This window comes from Oncorhynchus tshawytscha, linkage group LG11 (assembly GCF_018296145.1).
Source record: "Oncorhynchus tshawytscha isolate Ot180627B linkage group LG11, Otsh_v2.0, whole genome shotgun sequence".
Lineage (NCBI taxonomy): Eukaryota > Metazoa > Chordata > Actinopteri > Salmoniformes > Salmonidae > Oncorhynchus > Oncorhynchus tshawytscha.
The window spans coordinates 25,956,749-25,977,522 of NC_056439.1; the positions used below are offsets into that span (position 1 = coordinate 25,956,749).

The following is a 20,774-nucleotide window of genomic DNA, read 5'->3' on the forward strand; positions in this document are numbered from 1 at the left end:
TCCTGCAGCTTCTTCTTTTTCTTCTTCTTCTGCAGCTTCTTCTTCTACAGCTTCTTCTTCTTCTTATTTTTCTTCCTCTGCAGCTTCTTCTTCTTCTTATTTTTCTTCTTCTGCAGCTTCTTATTATTATTATTTTTCTTCTTCTGCAGCTTATTATTATTATTTTTCTTCTTCTGCAGCTTCTTCTTCTTCTTATTTTTCTTCTTCTGCAGCTTCTTCTTTTTCTTCTTCTTTTTCTTCTTTTTCTTCTTCTGCAGCTTCTTCTTCTTCTGCAGCTTCTTATTATTATTATTTTTCTTCTTCTGCAGCTTCTTCTTTTTCTTCTTCTGCAGCTTCTTTTTCTTCTTCTGCAGCTTCTTCTTCTTCTGCAGCTTCTTCTTTTTCTTCTTCTGCAGCTTCTTCTTTTTCTTCTTCTGCAGCTTCTTTTTCTTCTTCTGCAGCTTCTTCTTCTTCTGCAGCTTCTTCTTATTATTATTTTTCTTCTTCTGCAGCTTTTCTTCTTCTGCAGCTTCTTTTTTCTTCTTCTTCTTCTTTTTCTTCTTCTGCAGCTTCTTTTTCTTCTTCTGCAGCTTTTCTTCTTCTGCAGCTTCTTCTTCTTCTGCATTTTTCTTCTTCTGCAGCTTCTTCTTATTATTTTTCTTCTTCTGCAGCTTCTTCTTTTTCTTCTTCTGCAGCTTCTTATTATTATTATTTTTCTTCTTCTGCAGCTTCTTCTTCTTCTGCAGCTTCTTCTTCTTCTGCAGCTTCTTCTTATTATTTTTCTTCTTCTGCAGCTTCTTCTTTTTCTTCTTCTGCAGCTTCTTTTTCTTCTTCTGCAGCTTCTTCTTCTGCAGCTTCTTCTTATTATTATTTTTCTTCTTCTGCAGCTTCTTCTTCTTCTTATTTTTCTTCTTCTGCAGCTTCTTCTTCTGCAGCTTCTTCTTCTTCTTATTTTTCTTCTTCTGCAGCTTCTTCTTCTTCTGCAGCTTCTTCTTTTTCTTCTTCTGCAGCTTCTTTTTCTTCTTCTTTTTTCTTCTGCTGCAGCTTCTTCTTCTGGTGCTTGGTGTGTAGAGTTAGTCGAAAGTTACTTTATGCATCCGTCTATGCTGTCTCACCATCTCTGTGTCTCCAGTGAAGCCCACTAAGATGTACAGTCGTGGCTCTGTGGTGATGGTGGATGAGATGATCAACTCCAGCCCTCCTAACTACAGTTTCCCAGACGCCGGCCTGCGCATCATGATCACCAACCATTTTGGCCCCAAGACACGCCTCCGCATGGCCAGCCGCCTCATCATCAATGAGGTGGGAGAGGTCACTAGGGTCAAGGGTTAGTGGTCAGAGGGTACAGGGTCAGTCAGGTGGGTCAGGCTGAGGAGCTTTCACACAGAACCCAAACATGTAGTTGTTACAGAAGGGGTTAAAGTTATTTTAAGTGACTTTTTACATTGTATAGAAGCCAGGCCAATTGGAGAGGAGCTCAGAAATTACAGTGTAAGACAATATGCTTTTGTGGAAAGGCTAGACCTACTAGAGAGAAGTACAGTTTAGAACGATTTACTGTTGTAGAAAGCTAGGCCTACTAGAGAGAAGTACAGTTTAGAACAATTTACTGTTGTAGAAAGCTAGGCCTACTAGAGAGAAGTACAGTTTAGAACAATTTACTGTTGTAGAAAGCTAGGAGAGAAGTACAGTTTAGAGTGATAACTAGCCCACTTAAGTTTTGATAGGTGGCCTGCATGCTTCAGTCATACTTGCCACATCATATGATCACTATATGTGTCTCTATTGGTCAAAATATCCTGGGGGATATTCATCAAACGTTACAAGAGATAGCCCATTAAATAGCATGTGGGCCACTAAATCACTAAATCAGGTATGTGATGTTGCTATTACCACTGAGTGTGTGTGTGTGTGCGTGTGCGTGTGTGTGTGCGTGTGTTTGCGTGCGTGCGTGCGTGAGCAGCAACAGAGGCTGGTGCAGGCATCTAACGGTGTGGACAACGAAACCATAGTGATCACTGATGGTAAACCTGAGACCTTGGAGAACGGCACCGTACCAGAGGACAAGACTGCAGAGGAAGAGGAGGGAGAAGCCCTGAACTCACCCTTCACCATCCCTGGTGGGTGTATGTGTGCCTGCATGCATGTATGGGTGTAATAGCTTCCATTACATTGGCTGGTACACCAATAAACTACTTTCACACCCTACTCAAACTGAACGCTAAGCCCCTTAGCGTACTTCATTGGTTGTAAGGAACATGAGCTGCTATTTCTTGTTCCCTCCACCAGGGGGCTGCATGGAGAAGGTGAAGTGGCTGATCTCCTGGCCCATCCTGTTGCTGCTCTACTTCACTGTGCCAAACTGTGCCAAGCCTCGCTGGGAACGATTCTTCATGCTCTCCTTCTTCCTCTCCACCGTGTGGATTGCTGTCTTCTCCTACTTCATGGTTTGGATGGTGAGACACGTTGGAGATTCTTTAGAGCTTACGTGTCACTGTCGTTTTGTGGGAGACGCAAAGAAACACTGAGCAATTTGATTGTTTTCGCAACCGGAGTTGAAAAGTCCCAACTTTATAGAAATGGTCAGTGACGAGACTCCACGATAACCAATCGGGTAGGGAAGCTCTCTCCTCTCCTCTAGTCGTTGGCAAGCTTTGACACTGTGCTGGATATACTACGAACTATGCTACCATGCGTTTTTGCATGCTATTTGGAAGATTTCTGAATAATCTGTTAAATGTGTGACTGTGTGCGCAGGTCACCATAATTGGCTATACTCTGGGCATCCCTGATGTGATTATGGGCATCACCTTCCTGGCAGCTGGCACCAGTGTCCCCGACTGTATCGCCAGCCTTATTGTTGCTCGTCAAGGTACAGCACCACTCTCCCCTCTCTCTCTCTCTCTCTCTCTCTCTCTCTCTCTCTCATCTTCACATTTTTGAGTACAGTACCAGTGTACAGTATACTTTATGGTCTGTACAGGATTTTCCATATCTTAATATCTTAATCTCAATCTCTCTCTAGGTCTTGGGGATATGGCGGTTTCCAACACCATTGGTAGTAATGTCTTTGATATCTTGGTGGGACTGGGGCTCCCCTGGGCGATACAGACCATGGCTGTGGACTATGGCTCTGAGGTAAAGGAAGCACATCCAGGAACTGTTTGCCCTCACGCCTCTTGATCTCGATCTAGACCTCAGATTATTAATCCCCCCCCCCCTCTCTCTCTATAGGTGATGATCAACAGCAGAGGGCTGCTCTACTCTGTGGTGCTGCTTCTTGGTTCTGTGTTTCTGACAGTGAGTTAAATGAGATGTTTCTCCGTTTTGAACTTTGCACTCTCTCTCCCACTCTCTCTCTCTCTCTCTCTCTCTCTCTCTGTGTGTCTCTCTGTCCCTTCTTCTCCCTCTCCCATGATCTCTGTCTCTGACACTGTTCCCTCTCTCCCTCTGTGCCCTGCAGGTTCTGGGGATCCATGTGAATCATTGGAAGTTGGACCTGAAGCTGGGTGTGTACGTGCTGGTGATGTACGTCATATTCCTGTGTTTCTCCATCATGATCGAGTACAACGTCTTCACCTTCGTCAATCTGCCCATGTGTCTGGAGCAGCTGTAGGACAGCCACTGGACCAGAACGGAAGTCCCTGCTGAGTTATAGACTCAAACAGCCCTCTGGATCTAAACTTAATCGCTAACTAACACAATAATTTCTATAATTTTACATTCCCACATACACTTATTTTACACACTCCTTCCCCATTCCAGACGTATTTGTCTGCCCTTACTATACCCCTTTTACATTCCTTCACTCTCTATCCATAATGTACAGTTCCCTAGATCTTTACATTCATCCACAATATCCTCTGTCCCCCAAACAACACTACCTACACATGCTTTTGTGCTGTCAATTAGAGGAGGAGATACGAACAGAACCGTATGGATTCTCCTTACTAACTCAGAGGAACGGATGGCTAATTCTGTCTTTCCCTGCAGAACGCATATCACCATCAGAAGGAAAGAAACACAGCTCACATCTAAACAGAACCCACCTGGTTGAAACCCTCCTAGTCTCTACAATATAACCCTGGACCACCATGACACTACCTTCCTCTTCTGTTTGTATCTCATCCGGTCTGGGAGGTTTTTTTTGTCAGGCATCTAACCATCCCTACTAAAGAAAAGGACCCGAGCAGCCCTCTCCGTATATTTATGAATTCTTCATTTATTGCCATTTTGATTTATTCTATTATCGTCTTTCTTTGGAAGGAAAACTAACATACATTTCATGAACATATTGCACTTTAGATGTTTTGTGTGAAAATAATTAGAGTATATATATGGCATATAATATATTATATTTTTACGATTCAACGTTCTAGTTCCTCCTTTGTGTGGTGCAGTAAGGAGAGAAAGGGAGAAGGCAGCATCCTCTTTCTCTCTGGCAGGGAGTGGAGAGTCCAGGGGAGAACCTGTGCTTCTTCTGTTTCTGGACACTCTCCAACTGCAAGAAACTGCTGACCAAGGCAAGACTGACACGCCATGTTCCGTATTTGAGTGTGAGTGGAAGTAGGTGAGAGATTGCAAGAAAGGGAGGGGGAGTGTCTATTAGTATTCAGCTCCACTGTGGAGAGGAGAAAACCTCTTGGGAGACTGTGTCCCCCTTGGTGCTTGGTGGATGAGGATTTTACAGATGGCTTGAGTGTACGGGGAACAGGACTTGGGCCCGTTGGCTGAGGAAAAGCATGGATTTATTTTGGCATACTGTTGGAGGATCCAGAGCCAGGCTCGTACGCCTGAGTCGTGTTGATTTGTTAAAAAAAAAAATGCATTGTGTATTTGATATCTTCAGCTCCTAACAAGGCCAAGTCTTGTACTCTGTTCAGTTCCCTCTCCTCCCTGTGCACCAGTCTGTCTCAGAGGGCTGAAGAGCTGCTGCTGCCCCCCAGTGGTCTAAACAGAGTGGATCCCGATGCCACTGGCTGTGGTTGCTATGGGAGTGAGTATTATTGTGACACAAACCAGGAAGGATACGACCATGACCGGGACCATGGATGGGGATCTGTGCTGCACAATGGCAAACGTATTTATGTTGTGTGTGTGTGTGTGTTTCTGTAAATATGACCCGACATGCACAAGCTGAGGTCCTCTCGTCGTGATCCCCGTGCTTCTTTTCTTCTGCCAGTCGGGCAAGGTGGGATGCAGTTCCTGCTTAGATATTTTAAACTGCTTCCTTCTCTCCCCCTTACCCTGCACCAAATCATCCTTCTCCTCCTTCGCCTCCTCCTGGCTCTCTCTTTCTCTGTGATTATGTCTTCTCAAAATGCATGATGGGACGCGAGGCAGTGTTTATTTATTGCTCCCCAGAGCAGAAGCTTAGTGGGATGGGATAGGATCATCACCCTGTTCGTCCATCCGTCGACCTCCAAATATTGGCAGCTACGAGTCGAGTCGCCCTCTGCCCATTTGACTGACTTCTTGACCTCGTTATGGGTCGTGTTCATCAGGGCACACAAAGGAAAACATTTTGAAACTAAAAGGAACATTTCTTATAGGACAAGTCTTAAGTAGTTGCTCCCTGTTTCAGTCAGTTTTCTTCTGTTTGGTGCCTAATGAACACGACCCAGTTCAGAGGTTGCAGTGGGAACAGAGGGTGGAGTCTGTATCGGTGTCAGTCGTGAGTGTGTAGGGTGTTGGTGGTGTTTCGGTGTTGAAAAGTGTTGTCACTGTTTTCTGTGTTGAAAAGCAGACATTGGATGCAGTGTGTGGTATATATAATATAAACACATGTATGCAATCTCAATAAAAAGAGGACCAGGCAAGGATGATACAGCATATTATGCATTAAAAATTGTTTTATTGAAGATGCTGAAGACATTCATACGATACAAGTACAAGCACACTTATGCACACACAAACACACATGCACTTGTCAAATGTTTACTCCTTACTCACACATGCTTACGCACGCACGCACGCACGCACGCACACACACACACACACACACACACACTCACTCTCTGTGGTAGTTTCTGGTGCAATAACAAATGAACTCAACCCTGTTGTGTTATGTAATATATGAAATATGCTATTTAGCAGATGCTTTTATTCAAAGCGACTTAGTCATGCATGTATACACTTTACATATGGGTGGTCCCGGGAATCGGACCCACTATCCTGGCGTTGCAAGCGCCATGCCGGGATGGGAGCTCTACACCTGTATTTGTCTTGTGCAACTCTTCTGAACTCCAAGGACATTTTGAAAAGTAGTCTTGGAGAAAGTGGCCATATCTTTCACTTTTAAATCTCACTTCATTTATTCCATTCCTAAAACGTTATTCTATTCATGTCATGGCAATATCATTTTTTTTTTGCCATGGGTTTTAGTTATTACATATTAACTAAGGGATGTGTATTGTGTCATTTCAACAATACATTTTGAAATGAACGGAATAGTCGATATCTTTTAAGTTTCTAAATGTATTATTATCACTAGGTGGGGATGAGGCTCTCCTGTAGGGTCAGATCCATGTTGTCAGTAAACACTGCACTATACTGATGTTGATTATAGCTCTGTATGCATACAGCGTCATATCTCACTAGATACCCACTGCTGTTGTTTACCTTTGTCAAAGAGAACTTGAGTGGAAGTGACCACAAACTTGACTGCACTGCAGAGCATGCGTGAACACAACACACACATACATTCACTTGTTCATTGCACTCACACACACACACACACACACACTCATTGTTTCTGTTGTTACATACACAATTATGTACAACCTCTTGAGTAAATGTGACCTGGTTCACTGTGAGCGAAGGGTCATAAGGTCATTCATCCAAATTGATAAAGACCTTTTGGTATGGAGTTAAGAAAACAACTTAAATTTAAGACATTGGTGTGTAACTTGAATGTATTTGTCTTGCTATAAGTGGATGTATCCAACCAATGCATTTTACTGTAAAGCAATAATCAAAATATTTTAAAATAATTCTGTATATTGTTATATGAATCATGATTATCTAAAGAATCATATGGTGGACACATTAAATAATACTGTTCATAAATGCCTATGGTTCTCTCTAAATGTATTTCTTTGATACCGTAAATGCACACTTATTTTATGGTTGATGGCTTGAATGGTATTGTATTGTTATGGAATTGACTCCACTGTGAGGTCAAAGATGGTTTAGAACATCTGTGGTGAGATTTCTGATCCAGTATTGTCTTTATTCTCACAAAAAGAAAACCCAAATGTAAAACATCCAAGGTAAGTGACAATGATTCATACGCAGATTAGATGACCGATGGGGCACTCTTTTGAAGCCACTGCGCCTCCATTTTTGCACTCCCCAACCATTGTAAATAATAAATAAATTAATGTCTACATTTGTTTTTGCCACGTTCATTCTATAACAGACACCTTTATGCATACTTCAATTATATTATGCGAGCTAAATATGCAAATACGTTTTTTAAATGTTTTCCTTAAAGTATAATTTTTTAGGAAGTATGCTATTCCCAATACAACAAAAACATACTTAAATACATGCATGTCCTTCTGTCCTTGAAACATTTAATTGAAATACTGTTACGGTTTTCATGTGGTGAAGGAGAGTCGGACCAAAATGCAGCGTGTAGATTGCGATCCATGTTTAATGAACGTGAAACACAAATAAACACAAAACAAAGAACGTAACGAAAACCGAAACAGCCTATACTAGTGTAAATAAATAAAGCGATAGGAACAACGACACTAAGGACAATCACCCACGACAAACTCAAAGAATATGGCTGCCTAAATATGGTTCCCAATCAGAGACAACGATAAACACCTGCCTCTGATTGAGAACCACTCCAGACAGCCATAGACTTTGCTAGATAACCCCACTAGCTACAATCCCAATACATACACACCAAAACCCCAAGACAAAACACACCACAATACAAAAACCCCATGCCACACCCTGGCTTGACCCAATACATGAAGAAAAACACAAAATACTTAGACCAGGGCGTGACAGAACCCCCCCCCCTAAGGTGCGGACTCCCGAACGCACCTCAAAACAATAGGGAGGGTCCGGGTGGGCGTCTGTCCATGGTGGCGGCTCCGGCGCGGGACGTGGAACCCACTCAGTCAATGTCTTAGTCCCCTCTCCTCGCGTCCCTGGATAGTCCACCCTCGCCGCCGACCATGGCCTAGTAGTCCTCACCCAGAAACCCGCTGGACTGAGGAGCAGATCGGGAGTGAGAGAAAGCTCGGGAGTGAGAGAAAGCTCGGGAGTGAGAGGAAGCTCAGGCAGGTAGGTAGATCTACCAGATCCTGGCTGGCTGGTGGTTTCAGCAGATCCTGGCTGACTGGCAGATCCTGGCTGACTGGCGGATCTGGCGGATCCCGGCGGAACTGGCGGATCCCGGCCGACTGGCAGATCCCGGCCGACTGGCAGATCCCGGCCGACTGGCAGATCCCGGCCGACTGGTAGTTCTGGCAGATCCCGGCTGACTGGCGGATCTGGAAGAATCTGTTTGACTGGCAGATCTGGAAGAGTCTGGCTGACTGGCAGATCTGGAAGAGTCTGGCTGACTGGCAGATCTGGAAGAGTCTGGCAGACCTGGAAGAGTCTGGCAGATCTGGAAGAGTCTGGCTGACTGGCAGATCTGGAAGAGTCTGGTCTGGCAGATCTGGAAGAGTCTGGCTGACTGGCAGATCTGGAAGAGTCTGGCAGATCTGGAAGAGTCTGGCTGACTGGCAGATCTGGAAGAGTCTGGCAGATCTGGAAGAGTCTGGCTGACTGGCAGATCTGGAAGAGTCTGGCTGACTGGCAGATCTGGAAGAGTCTGGCTGACTGGCAGATCTGGAAGAGTCTGGCCGACTGGCAGATCCTGGCAGACTGAAAGCTCTGGCTGCTCCACACTGACTGGAGGCTCTGGCTGCTCCATGTAGGCTGACAGCTCTGACGGCTTCTTACAGACTGGCAGCTCTGGCGGCTCCTTGCAGACTGGCAGCTCCGTGCAGACTGGCAGCTCCGTGCAGACTGGCAGCTCCGTGCAGACTGGCAGCTCTGGCTGCTCCATGCAGGCTGGCATCTCTGGCTGCTCCATGCAGGCTGGCAGCTCCATGCAGACTGACATCTCTGTCTGCTCTATGCAGACTGACAGCTCTGGCTGCTCCATGCCGGCTGGCAGCTCTGGCTTCTCCATGCAGGCTGGCAGCTCTGGCCTCTCCATGCAGGCTGGCAGCTCTGGCCTCTCCATGCAGGCTGGCAGCTCTGGCCTTCCATGCAGGCTCCATGCAGGCTGGCAGCTCTGGCTTCTCCATGCAGGCTGGCAGCTCTGGCCTCTCCATGCAGGCTGGCAGCTCTGGCTTCTCCATGCAGGCTGGCAGCTCTGGCTTCTCCATGCAGGCTGGCAGCTCTGGCTGCGCTGAACAGGCGGGAGACTCCGGCAGCGCAGGAGAGGAGAGAGGCTCTGGCTGCGCTGAACAGGCGGGAGACTCCAGCAGCGCTGTAGAGGAGAAAGGCTCTGGCTGCGCTGAACAGGCGGGAGACTCCAGCAGCGCTGTAGAGGAGAAAGGCTCCGGCAGCGCTGAACAGACGGGAGACTCCGGCAGCGCAGGAGAGGAGAAAGGCTCCGGCAGCGCTGGAGAGGCGAGGCGCACTGTAGGCCTGATGCGTGGTGCTGGTACTGGTGGTACTGAACCGAGAACACGCACAGGAAGCCTGGTGCGGGGAGCTGCTACCGGAGGGCTGGAGTGTGGAGGTGGCACAGGATGGGCTAGACCGTGAAGGTGTGCTGGAGATCTTGAGAGCAAGAGCAGTGCTGGCACAGGACGTGCAAGGCTAGGGATGTGCACAGGAGGCCTGGTGCGTGAGGCTGGCACCAACTTCACCAGCCGACTAACACGCACCTCAGGACGAGTATGGAGCGCTAACCCAGGTGCCATCAAATCCCCGACACGTTCCGTCAGGCGAATTCCATGCAAAAAGTACCAACACAGCAACTCCTCATCTCTCTCCTCCAATTTCCCCATTAACTCCTTCACAGTCTCTGTTTCGCTCACCTCCAACACCGGCTCTGGTTCTGGTCTCCTCACGATAAACAGGGAGAGTTGGCTCAGGTCTGACTCCTGACTCTGCCACACTCTCCCTGAGTCCCCCCCCCCCAATAAATTTTTGGGGCTGATTCTCAGGCTTCCTTCCGAGTCGCCGTGCTGCCTCCTCATACCGGCGCCTCTCCGCTTTCGCCACCTCCAGTTCTTCTTTGGGGCGGCGATATTCTCCAGGCTGAGCCCAGGGTCCTTCTCCGTTTAGGATTTCCTCCCATGTCCAGAAATCCTTATAGCGCATCTCCTCTTTGGGCTGCTCCTGCCTGTTGACACGCTGCTTGGTCCGTTGGTGGTGGGTGATTCTGTTACGGTTTTCATGTGGTGAAGGAGAGTCGGACCAAAATGCAGCGTGTAGATTGCGATCCATGTTTAATGAACAACGTGCAACACGAATAAACACAAAACACTACAAAACAAAGAACGTAACGAAAACCGAAACAGCCTATACTTGTGTAAATAAATAAAGCGATAGGAACAACGACACTAAGGACAATCACCCACGACAAACTCAAAGAATATGGCTGCCTAAATATGGTTCCCAATCAGAGACAACGATAAACACCTGCCTCTGATTGAGAACCACTCCAGACAGCCATAGACTTTGCTAGATAACCCCACTAGCTACAATCCCAATACATACACACCAAAACCCCAAGACAAAACACACCACAATACAAAAACCCCATGCCACACCCTGGCCTGACCCAATACATGAAGAAAAACACAAAATACTTAGACCAGGGCGTGACAAATACTGTAGAATTCCATTCATTCCTGTGGAGGACTGCTTCTTCTGAGGAGGGCCAATATGACCGACCGGTGGCTTCAAAGCCTCTCATTGGCCAATACATAGCATCAGAAATCCAGGGTATATACAGCTGAAGTCTGAAGTTTACATAAACAAGTTTTAATGACTCCAAGTCATTAAAGTGTTTCAACCACTCCACAAATGTTTTGTTAAGAAACTAGTTTTGGCAAGTCAGTTAGGATGTCTACTTTATGCATGACAAGTAATTTTTCCAACAATTGTTTACAGACAGATTATTTCACTTATAATTCACTGTATCAAAATTCCAGTGGGTCAGAAGTTTACATACACAAAGTTTACTGTGCCTTTAAACAGCTTGGAAAATTCCAGAAAATTATGTCATGGTGTTAGAAGCTTCTGACATCATTTGTTGACATCATTTGAGTCAATTGGAGGTGTACCTGTGGATGTATTTCCCAGTGCCTCTTTGCTTGACGTCATGGGAAAATCAAAATAAGTCAGCCAAGACCTCAGGAAAAAAATTGTGGACCTCCACAAGTCTGGTTCATCCTTGGGAGCAATTTCCAAACGCCTGAAGGTACCATGTTCATCTGTACAAACAATAGTGCGCAATTATAAACACCATGGGACCACGTAGCCGTCATACCACTCAGGAAGGAGACGCATTCTGTCTCCTAGAGATGAACGCACTTTGGTGAGAAAAGTGCAAATCAAACCCAGAACAACAGCAAAGGACCTTGTGAAGATGCTGTAGGAAACAAGTACAAAATTATCTATATCCAGAGTAAAACAAGTCCTATATCTACATAACCTGAAAGGCCGCTCAGCAAGGAAGAAGACACTGCTCCAAAACCTCTATAAAAAAGCCAGACTACAGTTTGCAACTGCACATGGGGACAAAGATCGTACTTTTTGGAGAAATGTCCTCTGGTCTGATGAAACAAAAATAGAACTGTTTGGCCATAATGACCATCGTTATGTTTGGAGGAAAAAGGGGGAAGCTTGCAAGCCAAAGAACACCATCCCAACCGTGAAGCACAGGGTTGGCAGCATCATGTTGTGGGGGTACTTTGCTGCAGGAGGGTCTGGTGCACTTCCCAAAATAGATGGCGTCATGAGGAGGACAATTGTGTAAATATATTGAAGCAACATCTCAAGACATCAGTCAGAAAATTAAAGCTTGATCGCAAATGGTTCTTCCAAATGGACAATGACCCCAAGCATACTTTCAAAGTTGTGGCAAAATGGCTTTAGGACAACAAAGTCAAGGTATTGGAGTGGCCATCACAAAGCCCTGACCACAAACACATAGAAGATTTGTGGGCAGAACTGAAAAAGTGTGTGCGAGCAAGGAGACCTACAAACCTGACTCAGTTACACCAGCTCTGGGCCAAAATACACCCAAGTTATTGTGGGAAGCTTGTGGAAGGCTACCCGAAACGTTTGACCCAAGTTAAACAATTTAAAGGCAACACTACCAAATACTAATTGAGTGTATGTAAACTTCTGACCCCCTGGGAATGTGATGAAAGAAATTAAAGCTGAAATAAATCATTCGCTCTACTATTATTCTGACATTTCACATTCTAAAATAAATGATCCTAACTGACCTAAGACATGGAATTGTTACTAGGATTAAATGTCAGGAATTGTGAAAACCTGAGTTTAAATGTATTTGGCTAAGGTGTTTGTAAACTTCCGACTTCAACTGTACATGCACAGTAGGTAGAGTTACTCAGTGTATATGATTGTTGTCTACCTCTCATTTCAGGTGTGAGCATGTTTCACACCTGAAATAACAAGGTCATTCACCGACTCAGACTGTATTCAGTGCAAAGACGAGTTTGTGCAAGGCCACCACCACTAGAATGTGCTCAGGTAAGACATCCAGGTAACACCACTTCCACTTTCATCTTAGTTACAGAACAGAGACATATAGTTTCATATAATGATCACCTACAGTACCAGTCAAACGTTTGGACACACCTAATCATTACAGGGGTTTTCTTTATTTTTACTATTTTCTACATTGTAGAATAATTATGAAGACATCAAATCTATGAAATAACACATATGAAATAATCTAGTAACCAAAAAAAACGAATCAAAATATATTTTATACTTGAGGTTCTTCAGAGTAGCCACCCTTTGCCTTGATGACAGCTTTGCACACTCTTGGCATTCTCTTAACCAGCTTCATGAGGTAGTCACCTGGAATGCAATTGTTAAAAGTTAATTGTGGAATTTCTTTCCTTCGTAATGCATTTGAGCCAATCAGTTGTGTTGTGACAAGGTAGGCGTGGTATACAGAAGATAGCCCTATTTCGTAAAAGACCAAGTTCATATTATGGCAAGAACAGCTCAAAAAAGCAAAGAGAAATGACAGTCCATCATTACTTTAAGACATGGTCAGTCAATTCGGAACATTTCAAGAACTTTGAAAGTTTCTTCAAGTGCAGATGCAAAAACCATCAAGTGTTATGATGAAACTGGCTGACCACAGGAAAGGGAGACCCAGAGTTACCTCTGCTGCAGAGGATATGTTCATTAGAGTTAGCAACCTAAGATATTGCAGCCCAAATAAATGCTTCACAGAGTTCAAGTAACAGAAACATCTCAACTGTACAGAGGAGACTGCATGAATCAGGTCTTCATGGTCGAATTACTGCAAAGAAACCACTACTAAACAACACCAATAAAAAGAAGAGACTTGCAATGGACATTAGACCGGTGGAAATCTGTCCATTTGGTCTGATGAGTCCAAATTTGAGATTTTTGGTTCCAACCGCCGTGTCTTTGTGAGACACAGAGTAGGTGAACGGGTGATCTCTGGATGTGTGATTTCTACCGTGAAGCATGGATAAGGTGGTGTGATACTCCATGCCATCTGGTTTACGCTTAGTGGGACTATCATTTGTTTTTCAACAGGACAATGTTTCAACACACCTCCAGGCAATGTAAGGGCTATTTGACCAAGAAGGAGAGTGATGGAGTGCTGCATCAGATGGCCTGCCCTCCACAATCACCTGACCTCAACCCAATTGAGATGGTTTGGGATGAGTTGGACCATAGTGTCAAGGAAAAGCAGCAAGTGCTCAGCATATGTGGGAACTCAAGACTGTTGTAAAAGCATTCCAGGTGAAGCTGGTTGAGAGAATGCCAAGAGTTGAAAAATCTGTCATCAAGGCAAAGGGTGGCTATTTTGAAGAATCTAAAATATCAAATTTGTTTAACACTTTTTTGGTTACTACATGATTCCATGTGTTATTTCATATTTTTGATGTCTTCACTATTATTCTACAATGTAGAAAATAGTAAAAAATAAAGAAAAACCCTTGAATGGGTAGGTGTCCAAACTTTTGACTGGTACTGTAAATCTGTCTAATCCAATCAATGACAAAACAGGCAAAAGACAATGGTATTTTCAGCCAATGTCAGTTCTCCTCTATTTTCAACCAGCTGTATTGTCAGAGTGAAATTTTACATTTAGCATGGCAACAAAGGATAAGAAAGTAACAAGTTGTTCACTAGACAGACCTACTGTGCAGTATAATGGATTACGTGCAGTTAGTGTTTTAATACAATGGTTAATTATAGAATGCAACCTGGTGCATGTTAGGAGCTCAAACATTTAATGAATCACTTTTCCTCTATCTTTATAGAGGCACATGTTAAAAATCTACTTTATTGAATAAAAACAATACAATTCAGTGACTAATCTGACTCATCTGTTTCCATGCGTCTGGTTGACAGGCTACCAGCAGGCCAATGTGGTGATGCTCCATAAGGGCCTATCGGATGTCTGAGGCGTTCTGAAATGCCAACTCAAGCCCTCTGCCCCTGCTGTACAGGAGTCACCCTTGGGAGTGGGGCTGTCCACCTCTCGCTACAGAAGAAGACATCAGGTACTGCCTGAAACACCTAGCATCACAATAGAAATACCACAATAACATGCACCGTACAAAAAGCAAACCGAGTTATAGTTAGAAAAATGTATTTATGTGTCACTACACAATGATACAACAACGCAAAATACAGATAAAAAAATAAATACACAATATAGACGAGTCAAATGTATACTGTAGCAGTTCAGGCCAGACAAAATAAATGCTCTGAGTGACCATGCAGATTTAACATGAGGATAATCTGTCTTGTATTCATGTAGTGATTTCCAGGACATGACCCTGCGTTTAAAATACGTTTTGTAATCACTAACTCTACCCTCCTCCCCCTTTGTTTTCCGACATTTCACACTAGAATAAAAGTACTGTTGTTGTTTCACTGTGTGCAGAGACTTTAAATAAATCAAGGCTGCATTGTGGGAATTTAGGCTCCAGTCCATGTTCTCAGGAAAGGAAACTAGGTAAGGGTATTTTCCACTGAGTTTCCAATTGATATTCAGTAGGCAAGGAGAGAGCTGTTTCTGTTTGATCAACAGTAATAGCATTCAAACAGCCTCTCCAGAGTATTCCTAGCACTCTGTCTGTCTGTCTGTCTTCCGGGGACCCGAAAGTTGCTTTACAAAACGATAGAGTACAATATCAAAAGCATTTCTATGTCCCCAGTACTGTGTGTGTTTGAGGACAGCCTGCTGGTATCCAGCGTGTCCAGCCTGATGTCCTACAGCGGTCAGCTACAGGACATGGTCAGCTTCTACATGGGCTGTAGCTTCAAGGGTAGAGGGGTATCCATCCGTGCACTGTTTGTCCAGGGTGAATTGTTGCTGTTTCCGCTGCTCCAGAGTCCAATGCGGCGAGCTTTACACCACTCCAGCCATCACCTGGCATTGCACATGGTGAACTTAGGCCTGCGTGCGTCTGCTCCCGACGAACAGTTTCTTTGCTGACATTGGTTCCAGAGGCAGTTTGGAACTCGGTAGTGAGTGTTGCAACCTAGGGCCGACAATTTATACACGATACGCACTTCAACACTCGGCAGTCCCGTTCTGTGAGCTTGTGTGACGTACCACTTCGCGGCTGAGCCGTTGTTGCTCATAGACATTTCCACTTCACAATGTTTGTCTATGGAGATTGCATGGTTGTGTGCAAAATTTTATATACCTGTCAGCAATGGATATGGCTTAAATAGCTCAATCCACTAAGAAGGGGTGTCCACATACTTTTGTGTGTAGATATATATATATATATATATATATATATCCAGTGCATTTGGAAAGTATTCAGACCCTTTGACTTTTTCCACATTTTGTTACTGCCTTATTCTACAATGGAGGAAATAGTTTTTTCCCTCATCAATCTACACACAATACCCCATAATGACAAAGCAAAACAGGTTTGGACATTTTTGCAAATGTATTACAAATAATAATAAAAAGGAAATATCACATTTACAAAAGCATTCAGACCCTTCACTCTTTGTTGAAGCACCTTTGGCAGTGATTACAGCCTCGAGTCTTATTGGTTATGATGCTACAAGCTTGGCACACCTGTATTTGGGAGATTCTCCATTCTTCTCTGCAGATCCTCTCAAGCTCTGTCAGGTTGGATGGGGAGCATCGCTGCAAAGCTACTTTCAGGTTTCTCCAGAGATGTTCGATCAGGTTCAAGTCCGGGCTCTGGCTGGGCCACTCAAGGGCATTCAGAGACTTGTCCAGAAGTCACTCCTGCGTTGTCTTGGCTGTGTGCTTAGGGTTATTGTCCCGTTGGAAGGTGAACCTTCGCCCCAGTCTGAGGTGCTGAGCGCTCTGGAGCAGGTTTTCAACAAGGATCACTCTGTACTTTGCTCCGTTCATCTTTCCCTCAATCCTTTCTAGTCTGCCAGTCCCTGCCGCTGAAAAACATCCCCACAGCATGATGCTGATGGTGCCAGTTTTCCTCCAGATGTGACGCTTGGCATTCAGGCCAAAGAGTTAAATCTTGGTTTCATCAGACCAGAGAATCATGTTTCTCATGGTCTGAGAATCTTTAGGTGCCTTTTGGCAAACTCCAAGCAGGCTGTCATGTACCTTTTACTGAGGAGTGGCTTCTGTCTGGTCCCTCTACCATAAAGGCCTGATTGTTGGAGTGCTGCAGAGATGGTTGTCCTTCTGGAAGGTTCTCCCATCTCCAAAGAAGAACTCTTGAGTTCTGTCAGAGTGACTGTCGGGTTCTTGGTCACTTCCCTGACCAAGGCCTTTCTCCCCGTCTCAGTTTGGCCGGGCGGCCATTTCTATGAAATAGTCTTGGTGGTTCCAAACTTCTTCTATTTAAGAATGATGGAGGCCACTGTGTTCTTGGGGACCTTCAATGCTGCAGAAATGTTTTGGTACCCTTCTCCAGATCTGTGCCTCGACACAATCCTGTCTCGAATCTCTACTGACAATTCCTTCGACCTCATGGCTTGGTTTTTGCTCTGACATGCACAGTCAACTGTGGGACCTTATATAAACAGATGTGTGCCTTTCCAGAATCATGTCCAATCAATTGAATTTACCACAGGTGGACTCCAATCAAGTTGTAGAAACAATGGAAACAGTTTGTTTGGCTGACCTCTAAAGTCTGACCTGTGTGTTACAAGGTAAGATAAGGCAACAGCCCAGACACAGCACTACCTGTGTCATGATGGAGACCCTAAGAAGCTCAGCTTTCAACACACACACACACATTCTTAACAACACCCAAACCCATATCAGCCAACCTCTCACGCCGTCCTATTCATGAGGGTCAATTTAGTCTTTTATGCTCAGGTTTGACCACTTGGTGGCGATAGAAAGCAGTGGCAGAGCATCAATGGGAAACTCTGCATGAAAGGAGTGAACATCAAGCACCTGGTGGAGCCTATATGACTTGTTCACCACAACCAGCACCATCCAGGGCATCAGCACAGATGTTATGGAGTCCGGTATTCAGTTACCGACAGGTCCACCAAGTATGCACACAGATCTTTACGAGAATATGCCTGTCTCAATATAGACTTAAATGTGTGTGTGTGTGTGTGTGTGTGTGTGTGTGTGTGTGTGTGTGTGTGTGTGTGTGTGTGTGTGTGTGTGTGTGTGTGTGTGTGTGTGTGTGTGTGTGTGTGTGTGTGTGTGTGTGTGTGTGTGTGTGAACAGGGATAGGGGATGGAGGGAACGAGGTGGACGTGGGCAAGTTGAAGGAGGCAGTGAGGGAACACATGCCCAACGGGAGCCTGATAACCTGTGACATGGCTGCTGACTTCACCTTCACAGCAGGTTGGGGATGAATGTATTCATTTAAACATGTATTTACATGTGAAGTCGCCTTTAGCGATCCATTCTTACATGATTACTATATTATATTATTAGATACCGCTTTTAGATTTCCTATGAGCAGATTGGAGCGCTCACATTCTCCAGTGCCCTTTACAGGCAGAAGGGTGGTTGACTCAGGTTTGACGCAAGGGTTGTGTATTACTAACTGCATTCCATATAGCCAGGAAGTGTGTTGCTCGCTGAAGCAGAGAGTCAGACATCCTCTCACCATGATTAATTGAGACCAGAGCAGAAGTAGTTTCCATATGTGTGTTGTGTCCTCTCCTCTGTTTGATCATTATGTGACCCCTGACCATATCTGTGACCCCACACCACCGCTGTCCTGACACCCTGTCCTCCGTACACACAGCTCGAGTGAGATTTCCAATGAATTCATTATGCATGATACTTAATAATAATAATACTAATTTAACTTGTATAGCGCTTTTCATAACAGAAAGAGATCTCAAAGCTGGTTCCTGAAACTTGAACTGGAAACGTGATTTAGTGACCCAGGTTTACGGGATATTGGTTTACTCTCACAGCAAAGACAGAAGCAGGTTTAATTACCTCATGGTCCCAGCCTATTACCATTTGTGTTTTGTCATCTTCGAAAATCGAATTAGATCATGAGATCGCATTACTAAAAAAGAGTGTATGAGGGAGACTGTGAAAAACATTGTAGTAAATAATGTTTTGAATCTCATCCTACTCATCCTCTTTACCCCGGTCTCTCTCTGTGTTGTAGAAGTGTCTAACTGGGGAGGCTACAGTGTGGCCTGTGCTCTGTACATCCTCAGTCTCGGTCCCATCCACTAGCGGTACTGTAGGTACCTCCACAAAGGCCTGGGCCAGGAATGTAGCAAAGGTAAGAATGTCTAGGCCCCAGCCCTAGACTACACTCGTTTTATGTGTATGTCTATGCTTCACCACATGCATATCTTTGGCAGCGAGCCAGAGCTGAGGCCCTCCACTGTTATAGTAAGACAGGATACTATAGGGAGGCACAGACAGGATGTGAGCACGATTAAACATTTGAAACCCAACCCATTGAAAACTGTTACGGTGCCTTTCATTCCATGTCATACCATTTTGTCCTATCATCTCGCAAATCTCAGGTTTTGGATGAGACTGACTTTATGACCAAAATTATACTTTTTACACTTTGTAGTCAATTTTGACACTAGAATAAATGCTTCTGGCTCATTTCGATGCCACATAGGCCATTTTCAAAACCAGAAGTTGCTTTTTAGTGGCAGTCGCTCTTTAAGGATTGAGCTCTATATACAGTGCATTAGGAAAGTATTCAGACCACTTCATTTTTCCACATTAAAGCATAACAAAATTCTAAAATGTATTAAATAAAAAAAATCCTAAAAAAATAAAAAATCCTCATCATATCTACACACAATACCCCATAATGACAAAGCAAAAAAAGTTTCTTATTTTTGCAAATGTATTAAAAATAAATAGAAATACCATATTTACATAAGTATTCAGACCCTTTGATATGAGACTCAAAATTGAGCTCAGGTGCATCCTGTTTCCATTGATCATCCTTGATTGGAGTCCACCTGTGGAAAATTCAATTGATTGGACATGATTTAGAAAGGCACACACCTGTCTATATAAGGTCCCACAGTTGACAATGCATGTCAGAGCAAAAACCAAGCCATGAGGTCAAAGGAATTGTCAGTAGAGCTTCGAGACAGGATTGTGTTGAGGCACAGCTCTGGGGAAGGGTACCAAAATGTTTCTGCAGCATTGAAGGTCCCCAAGAACACAGTGGCCTCCATCATTCTTAAATGGAAGAAGTTTGGAACCACCAAGACTCTTCCTAGAGCTGGCAGCCCAGTCTAACTGAGCAATCAGGGGAGAAGGGCCTTGGTCAGGGAGGAGAACATGATGGTCTCTCTGATAGAGCTCCATTGTTCCTCTTTTGAGATGGGAGAACCTTCCAGAAGGACCACCATCTCTGCCAATCAGGCCTTTATGGTAGAGGTACCAGACGGAAGCCACTCTTCAGTAAAAGGCACATGACAGCCTGCTTGTGTTTGGAGTTTGCCAAAAGGCACCTAAAGCCTCTCAGACCATGAGACAAGAGAGAGACCAACAAGATTCTATGGGCTGAAGAAACCAAGATTGAACTCTTTGGCCTGAATGCAAGTGTCACCTCTGGAGGAAACCTGGCACCATCCCTACGGTGAAATATGGTGGTGGAAGCATCATGCTGTGGGGCAGAGACTGGGAGACTAGTCAGAATCGTAGGAAAGATGAATGGAGCAACATCTTTGATGAAAACCTGCTCCAGAGCGCTCAGGACCTCAGACTGGGGCAAACGTTCACCTTCCAGCAGGACAACGACCCTAAGCACACATCCAGGACAACGTAGGACTGGCTTCGAGACAAGTCGTTGAATGTCCTTGAGTGGCCCAGCCAGAGCCCGAACTTGAACAAGATTGAACATCTCTGGAGAGACCTGAAAACACCTGTGCAGTGATGCTCCCCATCCCACCTGAAAGAGCTTGAGAGGATGTTTTTGCTTTGTCATTACAGGGTATTGTGTGTAGATTGATGAGGGAAAAAAATTTGAATTAATTTTAGAATAAGGCTGTAACGTAACAAAATGTGGAAAAAGTGAAGGGGTCTGAATACTTTTGGAATGCACTGTAGACTGTCATGCTTGGATCAAACCAAGAACTGAGATATG

The 20,774-nt window shown here is 44.5% G+C and overlaps 1 protein-coding gene across 4 annotated transcripts in view; it reads left to right on the forward strand.

Annotated features, from left to right (window-relative positions):
* The window catches only part of slc24a4a (solute carrier family 24 member 4a), a 62,304-nt gene extending 55,254 nt beyond the window's left edge, over window positions 1-7,050 (forward strand). For all 4 annotated transcript variants that reach the window (XM_042329966.1, XM_042329967.1, XM_042329968.1 and 1 more), the window contains 7 exons: window positions 1,112-1,281; window positions 1,943-2,099; window positions 2,269-2,435; window positions 2,737-2,851; window positions 3,005-3,117; window positions 3,214-3,279; window positions 3,443-7,050. In XM_042329966.1, the coding sequence (XP_042185900.1) occupies window positions 1,112-1,281; window positions 1,943-2,099; window positions 2,269-2,435; window positions 2,737-2,851; window positions 3,005-3,117; window positions 3,214-3,279; window positions 3,443-3,595 (941 nt within the window). In that variant the 3' untranslated portion in view covers window positions 3,596-7,050. The remainder of the gene's footprint in view (window positions 1-1,111; window positions 1,282-1,942; window positions 2,100-2,268; window positions 2,436-2,736; window positions 2,852-3,004; window positions 3,118-3,213; window positions 3,280-3,442) is intronic.
* The last annotated feature ends 13,724 nt before the right edge of the window (window positions 7,051-20,774 follow it).